The sequence below is a fragment of the Erinaceus europaeus genome, chromosome 3, assembly GCF_950295315.1.
Source record: "Erinaceus europaeus chromosome 3, mEriEur2.1, whole genome shotgun sequence".
In the NCBI taxonomy this organism is placed as follows: Eukaryota; Metazoa; Chordata; class Mammalia; order Eulipotyphla; family Erinaceidae; genus Erinaceus; species Erinaceus europaeus.
In genome coordinates this window covers 169017063-169036940 of record NC_080164.1, presented here as the reverse complement: position 1 = coordinate 169036940, position 19878 = coordinate 169017063, and the positions used below count along the sequence as shown (strand labels likewise).

Below are 19878 nucleotides of genomic sequence, written 5' to 3'. Positions count from 1 at the left end.
ACTGAGCAAAGATTATGAATTTATTTTATCCTAAAATAAAATTGAATAGGATACAAAACTCACAAAGTGATGATACAACTCACCCTGTGTCCAGAGTGAGTTGAAACCTCAAACAAAACAAAAGAAAAGTATAAGAAGCATTTTCCCCTTTTAACGTAGCGTCAAACTTTTTAAGGGCTTCTGATAGGACAGGGTCCCATCCCTCTACTCTATCGCGGTAAACTAGATTTTTGTCAGCCCCTCTCCCAGACCCAGAATCTCTTACTCTTCCCCAAGAGGCAGTCAGTACTCAATTCTTTAGTGTTTCTGCCTTTGCTCATCTTCCCACTAATCGCCGGACTCTAAATTTCATCCTAAAAGCCTAAATCAACAGATCTAAAGCCTCCCATAACCTCTGGATTATTTCCTGTGTGTTGATTTTCTGGGCAATGTGTACATTTTGGTGTTGACAGTACAAGGTATATTCCATGCTCTCTCTTGAACTTAGCAGGTTTTGACAGATTTATGTGAGGACAGATGGCCATTACAGGCTGAAGGCTGACAAGAGGCAGTTCAGAGCATTGTTAACACACTTGCACAAACTCTCAGCAGTGCAGCACTGTGCAGAATGTAATTCAGACTATAGCTTTTTTATTGCTGCCTATTTTCTTTTGTCAAAAGAGCCTGCTGTGCAGAGCAACAAATGGCTGCTATTACCCAGAATGTAATGGGTGTCAGACAAATCACGTAACACAAACAATCAAGAGTATGTAGGTCATATTTCAACAGAGCACAACCTTAGCAATATTTATGATTACTGCATTGAAATGTGCTCTATAATAAACAAGTACCTCTACATCACTCACACTCATGCACTTCTGCACAGCAAATCTGGGAGAAGTGGCACACACACACACACACACACACACACACACTCCACCGCCATCTTTTAAAAACTGTACTCCCATTAAAAAAAAAAAAACAGAGATAAGTTTGGTTTGGTTTTTCATTATGTGTTCTACAATGGTATTCTTTTGGCTTTGCTTGTTTAATTAAATGCCTCTGATAAACGTGACCACTTTGCTCTGTGTTCCGGTATTCATTCATTCATTCATTCATTCATTCATTCAATCATTTGTCTTTTCACCAGGATACATGCAATGGTGTTATCAGGTTTTTTCTTTTAATATTTTACTTTACTTAACTTTTTAAACTTTATTTTCTTTGATAGGACAGATAGAAATTGAAAGGGAAGAGGGAGCTAGGGAGGGATAGTGGCAGAGAGACATCTGCCAACCAGCTTCACTGATTGTGAAGCTTTCCCCTTGCAAGTGGTGACAGGGGCCTTGAACTCCAGGTCCTTGTACACACAGTAATGTGTGCACTTAACCGAATGTATTACCACAAGGGCCCCTGGCAGAGTGTTTTTTTTTTTTTTTTTACAGAATTTACTACTAAATTCTAACTTGCTTTGGAGTTTTGCTTCAGTGTGGGTTTTTCCTTGTGCCACATTCCAACTCAGATCTCTCATCAGGATAAACAATGTGAAGATGAGTTTTTAAATTTATTATTATTTTTTTTTACCTAAAAAGGTGGACTGGGCAGAGAGAGAGATGTGAGGTTTATTCTCTTCAAGTATCTTAAGCCCCAAGAACTTGGAGGGAGTGTTAAGAGAGCATGGGAAGGGCTTATATTAATTTGATATTTATTGTTGCTGTGAAAGAAGTTGTTAAAATATGCCCTTGATAAAGCTTCCTCGGAGGGGGCTTGGGACTACTGCACCCAGTCAAGTGCACATATGATCACATTCAAGGACCTTGGTTTGGTCCCCCACTGCCCACCTGCAAGAAAGGACCCTTCTCAAGTGGTGAAGCAATTTTGCAAGTGTCTTTATTTTACTCTCCCTCTTATCATCCCCTCCTCTCTAAATTTCTTACTGTCCTATATAATAAAATATAAAGGAAGAGGAGGAGAGAATGGGAAGAAGGAGAAAGAGAAGGAGAAGCAGCAGAAGGAGAAGAAGCAGAGGAAGAAGAAACAGAAATGCACTTAGAATGACCACCCATTGAAATTACAGAAAAACATGAAGTGAAAAATAAATGACACTAAATCACTCATCTGCTATCATCAGAACCATGGGGCAGGGGATAAATAAATGCAGGAAGAAAATTGCCAAGGCCTAGCATGTTCAGGTGATGGAAATGCTCTTCTCATTTCCCTAATTAGTTCTAAAATAGTTATATTACATTTTGTTACTTTTACAGTAACAGCAATAAAAACAATTTATATGTACTTATGCAGATATAGGAAATGGGGGAGGGGTGTTCTCTTTGGTTCCTCACTGAATACCTGCATGTCTCATGGTTCAAACTATTAGCTGGTTGAACTGACACTACTTGCCATTTCAGAAACAAAAGTCTAGCACCCTAAAAATCTCCATATGCAATAGATTTAAATACCTTCTGCTAAAAGAGCATTCTCTCTTCTCTAATCTTGCTTTACTAACAGCTATTTTGAAATCAAATTAGTTTTTACACCTGTAGAAGAGAATCAGTTTTTTTGTCTTTTTTTTATCAGCCCAAATGAGCTAGTTTAGGACAATCACAAAGTCAAACCAGCTGGCAACCTAACAAAGCAAACTTCCTATCTCATCCCTCCTGTTTCCCAAAGACTCTGCAGATGGGACAGAGGGATTATACTGGGAGTCTTAGAATTTTGTTGACTCTTTGCTTTTCTACTCAAATGTTTGGGAAATTTCACACACACACACACACACACACACACACACACACACACACACACACACAAATAAAAAAGTGACAGCCCAGAAAAAGAAGGCAGTAGAACTGGCTGGATAGTACACTTCTTTCACCACCAGATGTGTTCAGGATATCCACCAAGGACACACACATAAACAACCTGAATGCTAGTTCCAACCCCTCCCTTAACTGCTGCAACTATGACAGACATCACTAATTAATCGTGACATTTCTACTGAATGCAGACTTGCCCTTAGGATCCTTCTCAACACAGTGCCCCTAGCAACCAATATCAGTCAATGACAATTGACAAGTGAAGTGAGATCTATTTACCATAGCAGATGTCAAACTACTATCTTTACATCCATACCTCTTCAAGAAAGAGGCATTAAATCCTAGTCAGACAGACCTGCTTTGAACCCAGGGTCCACTTGAGAGCTACTGCCAGCATATAGCTTTTTCCTCAACAATGAAATGAGAGCTAGGAGAGCACAGCAATAGTAGTGATAGGATTTTCACGAACAGTTCACAACTGGATGCCTGGAACCACTAGTAACCAGAGTTGAGGAAGGCTCTGAGGATGGGATAGGATAGGATAGGATAGGATGAGATTAGATGGGATGGGGTGGTGTGGAGTGGAATGGGGTGGGATGGGGTATGATGTGATGAGATGATGGGATGGGATGGGATGGGATGGGATGGGATGGGATGGGATGGGATGGGATGGGATAGGATGGGATGGGATGGGATGGGATGGGATGGGATGGGATGGGATGGGATGGAGTAGAGTAGAGTAGAGTAGAGGAGTGGAGTGGAGTGGAGTGGAGTGGAATGGAATGGAATGGAATGGAATGGAATGGAATGGAATGGAATGGAATGGAATGGAATAGAAAGAAAGAAAGAAAGAATAGAATAGAATAGAATAGAATAGAATAGAATAGAATAGAATAGAATAGGAGGGCAGAGAGTCAAGACATTATATGTTAAAAATGTATAAGAGAGCTTGCCCACTTTGAGAATTAGTAGTAATAGTATGAGTGTCTGCTGTTGAGAGATTATTGATGAAATATTTTTTAATTTTTATCTATAAAAAGGAAACACTGACAAAAACCATAGGATAAGAGGGGCACAACTCCCCACAATTCCCACCACCAGAGCTCCTTATCCCATCCCCTGCCTTGATATCAATGAGATTTTTTTTAACCTTGATTTGGTAAGTCCTGTAACCCAACACAAAGCAACATATGCCCAATTTGTTGGTAAGGTAAGGGGATTTTGCCACAAAAAGAACACCCAACTTTATATACAAAAGTGCCCAAGGGGATATAGCATTGGTGACAGTGAAAAGGTATACCTAAAGAGAGCTAAAAGTTGAACAGAAAAGGGGAGTACTAGTTAAAGTTCACAGAGATTAATAATTAAGTAATTAAATACTGAATCTTCCTATATTCACTGGAGGATGCAGTTTTTACTACTTGCTTCATATACTCACAGTAATTCAATGAATTGCAGAGACTCTTACTAACTTTGTATGATACATGAGGGTCCTGATGCTTACAGAAGTTAAACAGAGCATACATACAACTAGATGGACACAGTTCCAGAAGTTGAACAAACTGAAGGGTACCCAGCATCAGGAACAAAATTTTGCATAAGGTCAGGGAATCAAAACTTTTGGTATAGCAGTGAAATCAGGAACTGCCAAAGAAGAAACATTTTCCTGCCTTCATTTGTTAACTGTTAAGTCTCTGTTATCTCTGCTCTTGTCTGTGTCTCATTTTCTTTAATATTTAAACTTATATTTAGCATTCCCAAATGAAATTACTACCCGATCCAAAACGATGAAATATAGTTTGAGTGGTGAAATTGCCAGCACTCAACCATTTTGATACACAGAATGGCTATTTTATATGGTTAAACCTGAATAAACATGCTGTCTAAGCAGCAAAGCTCTAAGTAAAAAATAGCATTATTGTGATTTTTTTTTAAAGGTAGAGGGCATTGCTTAGTGACCTTATGCAAAATTATGTCCCTGATACTGGGTACCCTTCAGTTTGTTCAAATTCTGGAACTGTGTGCATGTAGTTGTATGCTCTATTATGTATGTTAAAGAATAGGAAACCTATCAGGGGAGAAGAGGGGATGGGATACAGAGTTCTGGTGTTGGGAATAGTGTGGAGTTGTCCCCCTCTTATCCTATGGCTTAGTCAATGTTTCCTTTTATGAATAAAGAATTTAAAATTAAAAAATTAAAAACTGAAAACAGCACCGAAGCTTCCTTCAGTGTGGTGAGGGCTGGGCTCAAATCTGGGCTGTAGACATGGGAAGCATTATACCATCCAAGTGAGTTGTTTGTGGGTACTAGTTCACCCTCCTTAGTTAATAGAAAAACAGTATAAATAATAAGTATCATGTCCTTTTAAACCTACTTATAAATTGTATTATTTTCCCCAATTGATAAATACACATGAATATTTGATACCTACTCTAGTCCAAATATTTTGCTTTCAAGGATTGTTTTTTAAATCTTATTATACATTCACCAAGAGATATCATATTGCAAGTACAAAGCAGGTATTAAAATGTTCATAAATCGGTATCCATTTTTACCCCATAGTTTCAAAGTATTAAAAACAGAGGATTTTACTTGAATATGATGAACTCTAGTTGAGACAGAAATAAAATCACTTCAAATATTCTTACAGAAGGTTTTAAAAGCATCTCCTACAAATGACTCTATTTTAGTAGCCTGACAATAGTTCAACATTATATCTAAGTCATTTAAAGTGATCAACAAAAGAATCAACCATGCTATCAACAAGATAATATTTAAAATTTCTTGTGAGGAGAAAACATAAGTATGATATTATAATTTCACTAAGAGAAGAGAGGCAATTCAAATATGTTTGCATTGAAAAATTAAATTATAAAAGCATATTTTAAAGAAAGATATTAGATTCTAGCAAGTAAGATGAGGTCATCCATATAGTGCTTACAAGACTATAAATAAAAAACTTAGTTTGGAAAAGCAAGGTGTCGATGTATCCGTATCCTTATAGCCAGTATTAATAACAACTAGGAATTTATTTAAGAAGTAAGATTTTAAAATATGAGCACAGCTTTCTATTACAGTGCTGTTTTAAAGTGATGAGATTTTAGAACAGCCTGCATGATTCAATAAATTCTGACCTACCTACTAAAACGAATGTTACACAGCACATGAAAAGGCTTATAATCAAGGGTCTGTGATAGAACAAAAAATGTCTCACTAGAAAGTTAATTGAAAAGTCAGAACGCAGAATTATATACGCATCATCTTTTTTGTAGCTGCTGGTTTTTCCACTGCAGATTCAACCAAGCATAGACTGAAACTTGTGGTATCATGCAGCAACATGCTTGGGTCTGTACTGAATGTATATAGACGTTTATCCATGTCATTAATACCTAAACAACAGACTGCAATACTATGCATTTATTATCTACTTTGTAATAGGTCTTATAAGTCTATCAATGACAAAGTACAAAGGAGGATGTACATTGGTTATATACAAATATTATGTTATTTTATATGAGAAACTAGAGCTGCTGTTGGTTCTGGGAGTCTACAGTGGATGTGGCGTCGATCTCCACAGATAACAAGAGACAACTGTATATGCAAAATGCTCTCATGCATAAAGATAGAGAGACAGTTCACTGGAGAGGGCACTGCCTTGCAATAATGTAGCCCAAGTTAGAAACCCAGCAGTGCACATATATGCTAAGGTACAGGGGGTAACCCCAGTGCTGTGGTGCTTCTCCCTCTTCTCTGTGTGTCTCTCTTTCTCTAAATGAAATAAACTTGGCCAGGAGTAGTGAAATCACATACACATGATACTCCTGCATCACATACCAACAACAACAAAAGGGCCACAGCTATATAAAAGGATGCATAGAAAGCAACAGGATAGACATACTTGTGTCTCAGAACTATAAATATCATTCTGCTTTATATTTTAGGCTTTAAATAATAAGTGTGTCATAGTTTTCATCAGGCAGTAAAAGTCCTCTAAAAGAAAACAGCTGACTAATATCCTTAAAACCCACTCTAAACACTCCAACTTATTAGGTTCCTCTCAATTGAACTGTTTCTCTGAGCCCTAGTAGCATATTTTCCTAAACTAGCTAATACCCATTATCCTAGTGGCAAAAATTACATAAGATAATAAAATATGTAAATGAAGGAAATATGAGTGAGAAAAACTATTTACATGAAAGACAAAGGGGCACATCACTGAAAGAAGAGCTGCCAAATTATTTCTAGATAGGCCACATTAACAAACATGAGGAACTATAATTACGATTTGTATGAAAATCATACAACTCCTAATGATGCTGCATTCTAACTACTATGTAGATATCTTTCATTCTTTTCCCTCAAAAAGTAAAATTAAAACAAAGTGGACAGGTCTATGATACAATGATGTACTGCTTCTGTCAGACGAATGAATCACCAGTTTATACAGTAAATCAAGGTAAAATGTTCTGTCTTCTAGCAAAACTTTGATAGTTTAATGTTACTAGTAAGTTTTATGAAAAATAAACAATACAACTGTATATTGTCTAGTTAGCATTTAAGTATGTTCATCAAATATTGATTCTCACTGGCCAGATAAGGAGTACTGCAGATATATATATATATATATATCAAGAAAAAAATATCTGTAACATAAACATGAGGTAGGACTTATTTAAGAAGTGGTGCTGTGTAAATGCTTACAAGTCAATATATACACATATGGATGTTCATAAAAATGTTTTATATGTTTGTATGTATACGCATGTGAGTCTACAGGGATATGCATAAAATAGATGTGACTATTATGAAATTAAGTACCTTATTCCTCGACCAAGTCATGCAATCATGCAGTAGACCTTTATGTTACACTTAGTGTTTGATAAATGACATTTAGCAAACATTAACTGTGACATTAAACTCAGTAACAAGAACCATGGTATGTATGGGTAAGTGCCATCGTTCTGATTGAAAGCATATTGTTTAATTTCCTATTCCTGTACTCTGATCAGCAATGACCAGAACCACACAAGTTTTTGTTCAGACATGCCAAGACTTTTTTCTAGTGGGGCTCAAGCACTTCAGTGGGGTTCAAGTACTTAAACCTAAATCCCATAAGCACTATTTACAACTAGCTCAGAATTTTTTTTTAATTTATTTAAGAAAGGAGACATTAACAAAATCATAGGATGGGGGGGGTACAACTCCACACAATTCCTGCCACCCAATCTCGATATCCCATCCCCTCCCCAATAGCTTTCCCATTCTCTATCCCTCTGGGAGCATGGACCCAGGGTCGTTGTGGGTTGCAGAAGGTGGGAGGTCTGGCTTCTGTAATTGCTTCCCCGCTGAACATGGGCGTTCACTGGTCGATTAACTCAGAAATTTATATAGGCACTCTCTAGATCACTAAGTTCCTGAGGCCAAGTTCATGTTTTAAGTTCCTTCCTCTGTAATGTGTGAAGACTGGTTAAAAGAGTTTAGAAGTCCAAATGAGGAAAAAAATTGATATTGTTTAAAGCACGTAAGAAAGATTTGTTTTTTAATGAATGGGTATGTTTTCCTTTGTCTCCTTTACTGGAACGATACAAACATAGGAGTCAGGCTGTAGTGCAGTGGCTAAAAGTGGTTAAGCACAGGTGGCTCAAAGCGCAAGGACCTGCGCAAGAATCCCGTTCAAGCCCTGGCTCCCCACCTACAGGGGAGTCACTTCACAAGCTGTGAAGCAGGTCTGCAGGTGTCTCTCTTTCTCTCCCCTTCTGTCTTCCCCCATCTCTCTCCATTTCTCTCTGTCCTATCCAACAATGATGACAACAATAATAATAACTACAACAATAAAAAACAACAAGGGCAACAAAAGGGAATAAAATAAATATTTTAAAAAAGAAAAAAAGAAAGACAAAGACATGTAGAAAAAACATTATACTGCTAAAGTATAATGGGGAGTGAGAGAATATTATAAATTAAGCACTGATAAACCTGGGTTAAAAGTTCTGTGATCTTGAGGAAGTTGCTTAAAATCTCTGAATCTTATTTCCTAACCTCAAAAAATGAGAACACTAACACAAACTTAAGGAGGTTATAAAATGAACTGAGAGCACTTAAAATGCCAAGTATACTTACTGAGGAAGATCAAAAAAATTTTGTCTTTCCATATTTAAATTTTGGTGACTTGCTCTTAAAGGGTTTGGTTATTTGAAGAAACAAAGCAATTATACATATCAAAGAATTATGTGCAGGTATGATACACAAGATACGTGTCTTTCAAAATAAACAAGCAGCTTAGGGAGTGGCCCAGTGGGTAAAGCATTAGACTTTCTTGTCTGAGATCCTGAGTTCAGTCCCCAGCATCTCATGAACAAGAATAATCAGTGGTTCTCTCTTTCTTCTTTTCTTCCTATAAGTAAACTATTTAATCAAAATAGTTATAACTTCTTAAATTTCTTTGTTCATATTCTTTGCTTACTATTTACATAGAAAATACAGTCCATAATTAACATTTTTACACACACACACACACACACACACACACACACACACACACACACACACACACACTCAAATGAAATGAAAGGCTTACCTGCAGTGCCAGAGAGTTCCACACTTAAGGTTCGTTCAATAGTCTTGTTCTCAAATGGGGAACCCTTGGGGTCACTGGAAGATATGGCACATTTATAAAAACAAACTGAAATGGAGTTGCTGTAGCCAAATGTATTAGAACCCCCTTCCCTTTCTGAAAATGGTTACATTTCTTAATACTTACTTTGGTGACTCTGGGGTCAGAGGAAGAGATAAAGTTGTTGGTTTGGCTAAAGGGAAAAAAGGGAAACTAATTATGAAATATTGAGTTCTTCTTTAGATTCATTTTCTTTCTACTACAGTCAGGTTGGAATCTGGAAACAGGAAAATTAAAGTAAAGAAATCCCTGAATATTGGCTCCAAGACAGATAAGAGTCCATTATGCTAAAACACAAGTTCCACACAACATGTGCAGCAGTAAACTATCATTCAAAAACATACACAAAAGCAGAACTTTCTCCAAAATGTAGCATCTCTGTTAAGGATACAAAATTTGCATCATACCATCAGAGACAAATAGTGTTTTCTATTTTAATTTGGAATACAGTACACGGTTTGTTTAGACAAGAAAACAGAAGAGTAACTACAAGATGACAGAACGTTATGAATATTCAGTTTGATTTTTTTCTCCAAAAATGTATAATTTTATATCTAGCCCTGAGAATAGGTTATTTCTATGAGGCCAAGGCTCAAGCAATAACCATTTCAGTCACTGACAATTAATTTGAGAAATTATGGAAAATTGTGGCCATGGACCCAGATGGTTTAAAAAGATCCCCCAAATCTAACAAACCACTAAAGTTAAGATACCATTTTTATCAGTTGAAAGAACTATCACTTGCAAAGAGAACTCATCTACTTCCTTTTATGCTTCCTAAATCTTACCTCCTACAGGAGGCATTTCCCAATAATGAAGGGTGGAGTAAGAATCTTCTCACTCCAAAATTTCAATTGCTTCTCCTTGGCAGTCTTGTATTTTGAACAGAAGGAGGGGGAAACAATGATGAGAAACGTACTTGGGATATATATCCACATATCATGTATATAAATATGCTTATCTATAAGGACAATTTATATGTATGTAGGCTTATACAGGTTCTTGTCTCATGAAATAACTACTTTCAGAAGGTCACGAGGTAGTCATTTATATAATGAAAATCATAGATTTTAAACCAAGCAATTTCTTCAGAATAAACTTACTTATTTCATGGTTGAAACACCTCACACCAAGAGATGCTAAACAGTATTTTCAGGATAATAAAATGATCTCAGTGTCAGTCTGGAATATCTTTCCTCCTACTATTAAATGGAATTCCATTCAACAGATACTAAAGTAAATTAATCAACTCTAGCAATTAAGGTCCTTAGAAATGTGAAAATATTACTTATGTCCAAATTAGGCTGAAATGAGATACTTTACTTGGACAAATAGTATTCACATGTTTAATTTGTAGATTTAGATCTAGTCTTTAAACCATCAAATGCCTTATTATCTGTCCAGTGTACATCCAAAAATAAGGAATTCATGCTATATTTTACAAATTAGGTTTCTCAGTTGACTGACGTTGTTTTTTTTTAATCTATCCAGACAAAAGCTGATTTTTTTACATTACTTATTCATGCCTGAATTTATAAAAGAATAAATTTATGAAGGGAGTTTACTGTTATGTCCAAACAACACTTTATATAATCCATGTAGTTTCTATAGAAAATATCACCAGATAAGAATTGTGTGCCTGGGAGTTGGGCTGTAGCGCAGCGGGTTAAGCGCAGGTGGCACAAAGCACAAGGACCGGCATAAGGATCCCGGTTCGAACCCTGGCTCCCCACCTGCAGAGGAGTCGCTTCACAGGCGGTGAAGCAGGTCTGCAGGTGTCTATCTTTCTCTCCTCCTCTCTGTCTTCCCCTCCTCTCTCCATTATCCATTATCCATTCTCTCTGTCCTATCCAACAACGACAACAACAATAATATCTACAATAATAAAACAACAAGGGCAACAAAAGGGAATAAATAAATAAAATAAATATTTAAAAAAAATGAATAAAATATTTTTTAAAAAGAATTGTGTGCTAGATCACTCAATAAATGCACATTGAAGATTCAACCACTGAAATTCCAGGGTTCTGGGTAGGCTATAAGAAATGCTTGAAGAAAGACTCCATAAATACAGATATACTGATGGCTTGGTTGAGGTATTGGAAAGAGAGAAACAGACATTGCATATATTCAATGAGAACAAAAAGCAACCAGGAACTGAGGACCATAGGAAAGCTACACTCTCAAACCACAGACAGGGTCTAACTGCTGAATATGTCCATACTAACAAAAGTTACCACTAGAAGACTATTGATTCAGTTTACTGAAAGATTATTCCATGGTGTCTCACTGGTTGGTAGACTAGAGACTCTTGAAAAACACATCTTTCACATGCAAAGTGTAGTATTATAGAATGAATGAATTATCAAATGAATGAAAAGTTAAAAATTCAGAGACATCAAGGTGAGGTGAGCCAAGGAATCAAGGAACATAGTGGACCAAGGAACCGAGAATGTGACTCCACAGTCTTAACAGAAGCATATGTGAATTTGGTGGGGAGGGGGTTGTGTGAAAACACAATCCACAGGAATGGCAGTCTCAGCCGATTCTCTTAGTTATTGCCTTCAGTTGCCCAGGAACCTGCTACTCTTCAATTTTGAATGATAATTTAAATCATCCTTGAAGCTAGTCATTTATTTTCTATTGGTTAGTAATAGCCATTCATGTGTTTTCTTTTAGATCATTAATACCAGATTTGGTTTGGGGAATGCTTTTTATTTTTTTTTCTTTTGCCTCCAGGGTACTGTTGTATCTCTGGAGTAGACTAAACATCCATCCACTGGGGACCTTTTTATTTGTTTGTTTTTTGTTTTCCCCTTTTCATTCAGTAGGATAGAGGAAAATTAAGAGGCCAGGGGAAAGAGAGAAGGAAAGAACAAAAGACAGACACCTGCAGATACCTGCGTCACTACTAGTGAAGTGTACCACCTGCAGGTGGGGCTGGGGACTCAAACCTGGGTCTTTGCACAGGTTCTTGAACATAGTACTATGTGAGCGGAACCTGGTGCACCACCACCCAGCCTCCCCCCCCCTTTTTTTTTTTTTTTGCTTTTGTTATCAAATTTGGTCCTGGGGATGATCTTTATATAACTTGCTCCAGACATACATAAACATTAAACATGCCTACATATAACTGGTCTCCTCTAAAGAATAACTCTTTTATGAGCCCACTTAATTATTCCCTGTCACGGTTTATAAACATTTACAGAAATGCTTAGAGGACAAGCATTTATTTTATTTTATTTATTTATTTATTTTCCTTTTTGTTGCCCTTGTTTTTTATTGTTGTTGTTGTTGTTATTGATGTCATCATTGTTGGATAGGATAGAGAGAAATGGAGAATGGAGAGAGGAGGGGAAGACAGAGAGGGAGAGAGAAAGACAGACACCTGCAGACCTACTTTACCGCCTGTGAAGCGACTCCCCTGCAGGTGGAGAGCTGGAGGCTTGAACGGGGATCCTTATGCCAGTCCTTGCGCTTCATGCCATGTGTGCCTAAACCGCTAAGCTATTGCCTGATTCCCAGAGGACAAGAATTTTTTTTTAATTCAAAAGGAGCAAATATGCATATGCAGTTTGTACATATATGTCATTCATACATACATATAATATGTAGAAGATCTTTAAAATATCTGCCTTTGGTTTGGGCTCATTAACTACAGTACATATTAATGGAACTCGAGGTTTCAAATTCAGCTCCAGAAAACAATGCTTGTTTTAGGATGAGGTGGGGAAGAGACAGATTCCATGGCTAATACACTTGAACAGTCCCAGCTGGCTTCTCTTCAAAGGAGCCCTTTAGCGCCATTGAGCCCCAGCACATGGCTGGTTCTGCTTTAAGAAATGCCATTCCAGTACTTGTGTGAGGGATTGACAAAAAAGAGTGAGCTGCAATTGAATTTGGCCCAATTTTATAAACATACTTCCCTATGCTGACAGAAAGGGAGAGATGGGGATTTTGAGATCTCCATCCAGGAAAACAATGCTCAGAGCCAGTTTAAAATATCTACAGAAGTTTCCAGAAATTCTTGGAGTCATGGTGAGGAAGGAGTAACAGAGGGAGATACACAATACTGGGAAAGAAAATGCTTGTGAGAAGCAGCAAAGAGAGTAACTCTGAATGAAATAAACACGATTCAAAATAGGGTTCAGGGACTATCTATCAGAAAAACAGTTAGAGATGGACATGAGGGAAATTATGAGGGAGGAGTGGTGAACGTCTACAATTCCTGTTTTAGAATATATACGCCATGCATGGGAGATATAGCATAATGGTTATGTAAAAAACACTCATGTCTGGGTGGGGATAGATAGCATAATGGTTATGCAGAGACTCTTATGCCTGAGGTTCCAAAGTCCCAGGTTCAATTCCCTGCCCCACTATAAGCCAGAGTTAAGTAGTGCTCTGGAAAAAAAAATAAAATAAATAAATAAATAAATAAATAAATCTCTCATGTCTGAGGTTCTAAGTTCCCTGGTTCAATCCCCAAGGACACTATAAACCAGGGCTGGGCAGTGTTCTGTTCTCAGAGCAATCAATTTCTATTATGAAAATAAAATATTAAAATAAATATTATTCTATTTTCTACCTCCAGGTTAGAACTAGAGCAAAAAATGAAAACAAATATTTTAAAGCAGTAGCAACTTTCAACAAGCTCTCTTGGGGTTCTAAGACTAAAGTATTTTGAGAAGAGGAAAAAAGAAAGAAAATTCTATCTTGGCTGGAAGGTTTACCCCAAATCACTCCTGTTTGTATCAGTCTTATAAGGAGAATAAGATGATAATAAAAAGCAAACCAGAGGTTTAATCTAGTTGAAATTACTTTAATCAAAAGTAAACATTTTCCAGCAATTTCAAAACCCACATTTACAAAATAAAATCTGATTATAATAGCCCTCATCCCGCCAAAAAAAATGAAAAGAAAAAATAGGAACAGGGGACTGACAGTGGCACAGCCAGTTGAGTACACAGCACTCAAGGACTCAAGTGTAAAAGTTCATAAGTGCACTCAAGTGTACAAGGATCTGAGTTTGAGCCTCTGATCAAACTTGTGGGGAAAACTTCATGAAAAATGAAGCAATAGTGCAGCTCTCTCTCTCTCTCTCTCTCTCTCTCTCTCTCTCTCTCTCTCTTCCTCCCTCCTACCCTCCCTCTCCCTCTCTATCTCCTCCTCCCTCTCAATTTCTCTTGGTCCTATAAAATACAAAAATAAAGGAAAGAAAATAAAACAGGAAAATCGTCATCCAAAGAGGTTAGAATCTTCGTGTAGGCATTCGGCTCCAGCTTCAGCTCCAATGATAACCCTGGTAGCAATGAAGATGAAGGAGGAGGAAGTTGAGGAGGAGCAGAAAAAAAAAAAGAGAAAGAGAAGGAGGAGGAGGAAGATGGGGAAGAAGGGAGAGAAAGAAGAAGAAAAAGGGAAAGGGGAAGGAGGAGAAGGAAGAAGAGGAGACAGAGACAAAGAAGAAGAATGCCCTAAAAGGGGGGGGGGGTTGTAGCTGGTGAGATGGCTTTGCCATACACATGACCCAGGGTCAAAGTCCAGTACCATTTAGGAGTACTGTACAGCACTGAAGCAGCTTCAGTGCAACGCTAGAAGAAGAAGTGCTGCCAAGTGTCTCCTTTTCTGTCTCCTTGTCGCTACCTGAAAATGTCAGCCCTGGGTAGTGATATATCAGTCAGAAGAAAACTAATTGTGAGAGACTTCCCAAATACTATTCCCTTCTTTAGATCTACACAGCAAATCAGCAGTGTCTCATTTATTCCCCATCATTAGAAGTATGTGTGTGTGTGTGTGGGGGGGGGCTTATTTAATTGACTAATCCAGCTTCCTAGAACTCGAATGATTTTAGCACTTCAGATTCCAATAAGCCTCATCTAATGTTGCAACCGCCCCCCTCCAGACTCTTATCCCAGCTAACATTCTAAGTTCCTTTTGGTGATTAGGAATTACACTTCAGGTCAGCAGAATAGGATCTGTTCAACTTTTGTCCAAGACAGGATTTATTTGCCATGAAATGCTTAATTCTCTTTCCAGAGAGGCACCGCTGGGTCAGAAGCCTGGGGTTGGGGTGTTCTCGGCCCAGAGCAACCTTATTCTGAACTTCCAGGCCTGCAGCATCTCTGTGGTTTGGTCCCCAGCTTACCTTGTAAATGTTGCGTCTGCAATTGTGTGTGGGACTTCTTTTTGGAGGTGCTTTTGTCTCTGCTGCCGTTCCTGTTCTCTGTGGGTTTGGTGTGAGGAGGGTCATCGTTTGTGGTCAGATACTTGAGAAGCTCCGAGCAGGGACGTCTTTGTGGCTTTTGTGGTTGACAAATGCTCTTCGCTTTATTGCTCCATGAATTCTCAGTCTTAAAAAAAAAAAACCAGGCAGAAAGAAAGTGAAAATTAGTGAGCTGAACCTTATCAGAATGGCTATAGGTTTTCTGAAGAGATGAGATTTTCAATGAAGTGCTCAGTCTAAGTGTACTAGATCTATGAGCTGTGAATAATTGTTTGCAGAACAAGGAAAGAAAATTACATTTAAAATTCCTAAATGACATTTATGCTGCTTTTTTATTTCATTTCTCCTACGTTTCAATGTTCCTACTCAGCAACATGTAACTAACAAGACCCTACAGCGCCTTTACTGTGAATAGAAAGGTATAAGCTGCTTTAAACCTTAATTTGCCACTGATTGCTGGAGCCCAGTGTTCACAATTCTCTTAAGTACCCCTTAACGCTCCGTTTTCACTCAGAGTGAATGGCAAGACAAACATTGTTTAATACAGCCCGCTAACTGAATTATGTCATTGCCAGCACTCCATCCAATTAATGGCAGAGATAGATCTTTTGCCATGATCCTGGAGCAATCTTTCTCAGGTTAGACAGCTGACAAAACTGCAGTCCTGCATCTTAAACTCACTCTTAGATAACACCAGCCTATCGGTAGATTTTATTGCAGCTAGCACTGCTGTACATATTTGTAAATTTGGCAAAGGGGTAGCTGACCGTGGCCTGTCCATTCCAATAGTCTAAGAACCACGTGGAAATGAGCTCTTCCTCATCTACAAGAAGCTGGAGTGCTGCTTATATGGAGACCCACTGCATAATCTGTTTTATGGCTGTAAAACTATCGCAGGATCCAAACTAAAACACACACACACACACACACACACACACACACACACACACACACACACACACACACACACACACACACACACACCTATCATCTGTTTTCCAACTTCAAATGCAAACCCACTGCTGCTTTCCCTCCTGTACTGAGAAATTTACATCTGTACCTTAACAACTGCAGGGTTTGTTCTGATCCTGTGATTGTGGTTTGCATGGTTCTGGGTACTGAGACCGCTGCATTCATTATAACTTAGCTGAGTGTTGGCTGGTGCCAGTAACAGCTTCTTAAGCTAGAAATACATCAAGAAGGGGGACAGATGAGAAGAGTTATATACTTCTGAAGCATGAAAAGGAGTCACTAAAATCTTAAATTCTAAATCAATGTATGATGGTCATAAAGTTAATTTTATCCCTCACTGGATCACACCTTAGAAGGGTAGCACTAAAGGAAACATGTTATTTTAAGGTAGGAAAACAATGTTGAATTCCATCCACTACCAACACTGAAAGCATTTCTTTTTCTTACATCCAAGCTCTAATATTGTCTACCTTTTGTTATTTTCTTTTAGATAAAATAGGGCCAAAGGATCTTCCTAGACGGACTGTTAAGTAACTACTGGAGAAGTAAGCGACCATGCTGAGGACATGGGGGGTAGAGAAGGAGTTTAAGCATATTTTTCCCTCAATAACGATGATACAGGAATGATTCTATGAACTGTGAATTAGGCTTCATGACCAAGTATCAAAATTTATGGGCTCAATAATGATGGGATAAAAAAAGAGTGAGATTGTGGAACAGGACTGATAAGAAGGTTGTCAGGAGATATGGGCTCTGGCTCATGCAAAGCAGAGAATGACTTTTGAACTCAGTTTCTTCCTTAAACTCGATGGCCTTCCAGGGCCTCCTTGCTCAGTCATGCAGTGGGACTCTGAAAAGCTATCAGGAATCAACAAAAAGACAATGGTCCTGACTGATGGAGACATGAAAAGAAATAACAAAGACCTAGATTTTTCTCTAGAAACAAAAAACTCAGAATGAATATATATGCATAAAAGAGTTTCATATGTTTATATAGACAACTTTTAACATTCAAAACTTAAGAGGTGGGAGAGCAGCAACCTTTAAATGGCATGCCAAAGCACACCATCATTACAAGTTTGGAAGGTGACGTTCCATAATTTAGATGGTGTGCTCTCATATGAGATTTACGGCAAATGACAAATGGCTACCATAGATGAGAAGGTAAACTGTGTCTTAGTGCTCATAAAATCCTTGTCAAGCATGGCATTGAAAAGAAAATTCATTCTTCATTGCCAACAAATCCCCTCTTCATTGCCTACCATAAATTCACGCAACTTGGGTTGCAAATGTGCTATTATTTTTCAGTCTTCATGAGAATTATGGGTCTAAAGTCTTTAAAAATACTGCATACTCCTTGATCTGCCTTCTATTTCTAGAATTATACACAGGAGAATAAAACTGCAAGCCACCCTCCTGGCACTTTGAGTAGTATGTCAGCCTCTGAGTTTGAATAATAAAGGTACAGATATATCAATTATCAGACTTGTAATAGAGAAAACTAGGAAAAAGGCTAAACATCCAACCAGAAGGGATTGCAAATGAAGCATTTCTAAATAAACAAACAAATGATGTGCGACATCTTTTAAAAAAATCACACAGACATTTCAAAGTCAGCCACATGCGGATGATATATCTGAAGTCAGGAGACTTTTCATTATTTCTTATAGGAGAATTTATTTGAAATAACAGATAAATCTTTAGCCTAACCTATTTGCTTGACCCCAGTGTGTTAAGTTTCTCCTGTGAACACAAATGATACTAAGAAGTAAAAATGTATGCATATGAATGGCAAAGGGGAGTCTGGCTCTTATAAAATAAACTGTAAACAGACCACATGAGATTGGCATTGGCAGTATTTTCAAACACAGAGTCACATAGCTTGCAACTCCTGAGTGTACTTGAGGACTGTTTTGGCATCAGTCTAAGTTAAAAATCCAGACCTTATAGTTACTACGTCATCCCCATGCAGCAGGTAGCCAGAGGCACCTCCAATTCCTGTTAAACAGTAGGAAGGGTTCTTACTAGAGACGGCTCTTCTGCCTCCTGAGGCGGAGGGGTGCCATCAGGAATAGAGGAAGGACTAGCCTCATTCTCTGTGGTCACATCTCCATCTGTCAGTGCATCAAATGAGGGCAATCCGTCTTCATCCACAGGGAGACTGTCCAGTGTCTCTGTAAGGACTGCTAGCAAGTTTGCCTCATTTTCTTCATCTATCTTCTGCAAAAAAGAAAGAAAGAAAGACAGAAAAACCCAAGATGACATGGGTGTGTTGATATCGGGAATGGGTAGTATTCTTTCAGCAAAGGCTGCACCTGTGCAACCAAGTGAGTAAAGGGTACACAAAATCCAGAACACAGGATGTCGTCCTCAAACTCCAAGTTCACTCTCAGTCTGACAGCTAACTGGCACTTCAGTTGTACCAGTTTCAGATTATTGAGCTGTCCGGTGTATAGTATATTATTTATTTAGTGCTTATCAATCATTGTTACATATAACTCTTCCATGGTCAGTCATTTTCCACGTGTATTGTTGTGTTTCTCTGACTAACTGAGAAGAGTTAGAGAATGTCAAAGCTGGTGAGAATCTTAACTAGCAACTACTTCACCTCCAGGTTTAGTGCTGTCAATCTCTTATAAAGCATATGTGTCAAGAAAAAAAAATACATTGAGTAGCCTCCACTTGAATACCAGTGGAAACTGAGATAATATCTAGAGTAACTGCACAATTTCCTAGTTTCAATTTTAATCTCATCAATGAACACCACACTCATTCATTCTTTTCCCTAACAACTCTCCCAACTTCAGCCACAAGTCTATAGCTTTCTGGAAACTTCTATCCATTAATCACCCCCTCATCTCTGAAATCCAAACTTGGGACCTTTCATTTAAAAAAAAATTTTTTTTCTTGTCTTTCCAAGTTTGGAAACAACTCCTCACTCCTAAACTCAATAACTATTCTGAATCCTCTTGTGTGTGATTAATCAGTAAGTAGCATCTTATTTTCTAAAAGTCTCTCAAATGATTTTATTTCCATGCTCTGGACCACAATTTGAATGCAATATTACTCCTCACAGGGGTTCCTGCTAACACATTCCATTTTTCTCCCATTTTCCATACTCATTCCCACCAAAAAAACCTTGGAAAACTCATATTCAGTGATCCATACCACAAAGAGTTTTGAATAGCTCCTCTATATTAGGACAGTGCTCTGTGTT

General features: G+C 37.9%; 1 protein-coding gene across 3 annotated transcripts in view; it reads right to left on the bottom strand.

Moving 5' to 3' along the window:
- Positions 1-19878, bottom strand: part of PPARGC1A (PPARG coactivator 1 alpha) — an 883428-nt gene that overhangs the window by 29196 nt on the left and 834354 nt on the right. For all 3 annotated transcript variants that reach the window (XM_007523877.3, XM_060188270.1, XM_007523875.3), the window contains 5 exons: positions 18687-18881; positions 16750-16872; positions 15612-15816; positions 9554-9599; positions 9371-9444 (listed from right to left, as the gene is read on the bottom strand). In XM_007523877.3, coding sequence (XP_007523939.1) covers positions 9371-9444; positions 9554-9599; positions 15612-15816; positions 16750-16872; positions 18687-18881 — 643 coding nt within the window. The remainder of the gene's footprint in view (positions 1-9370; positions 9445-9553; positions 9600-15611; positions 15817-16749; positions 16873-18686; positions 18882-19878) is intronic.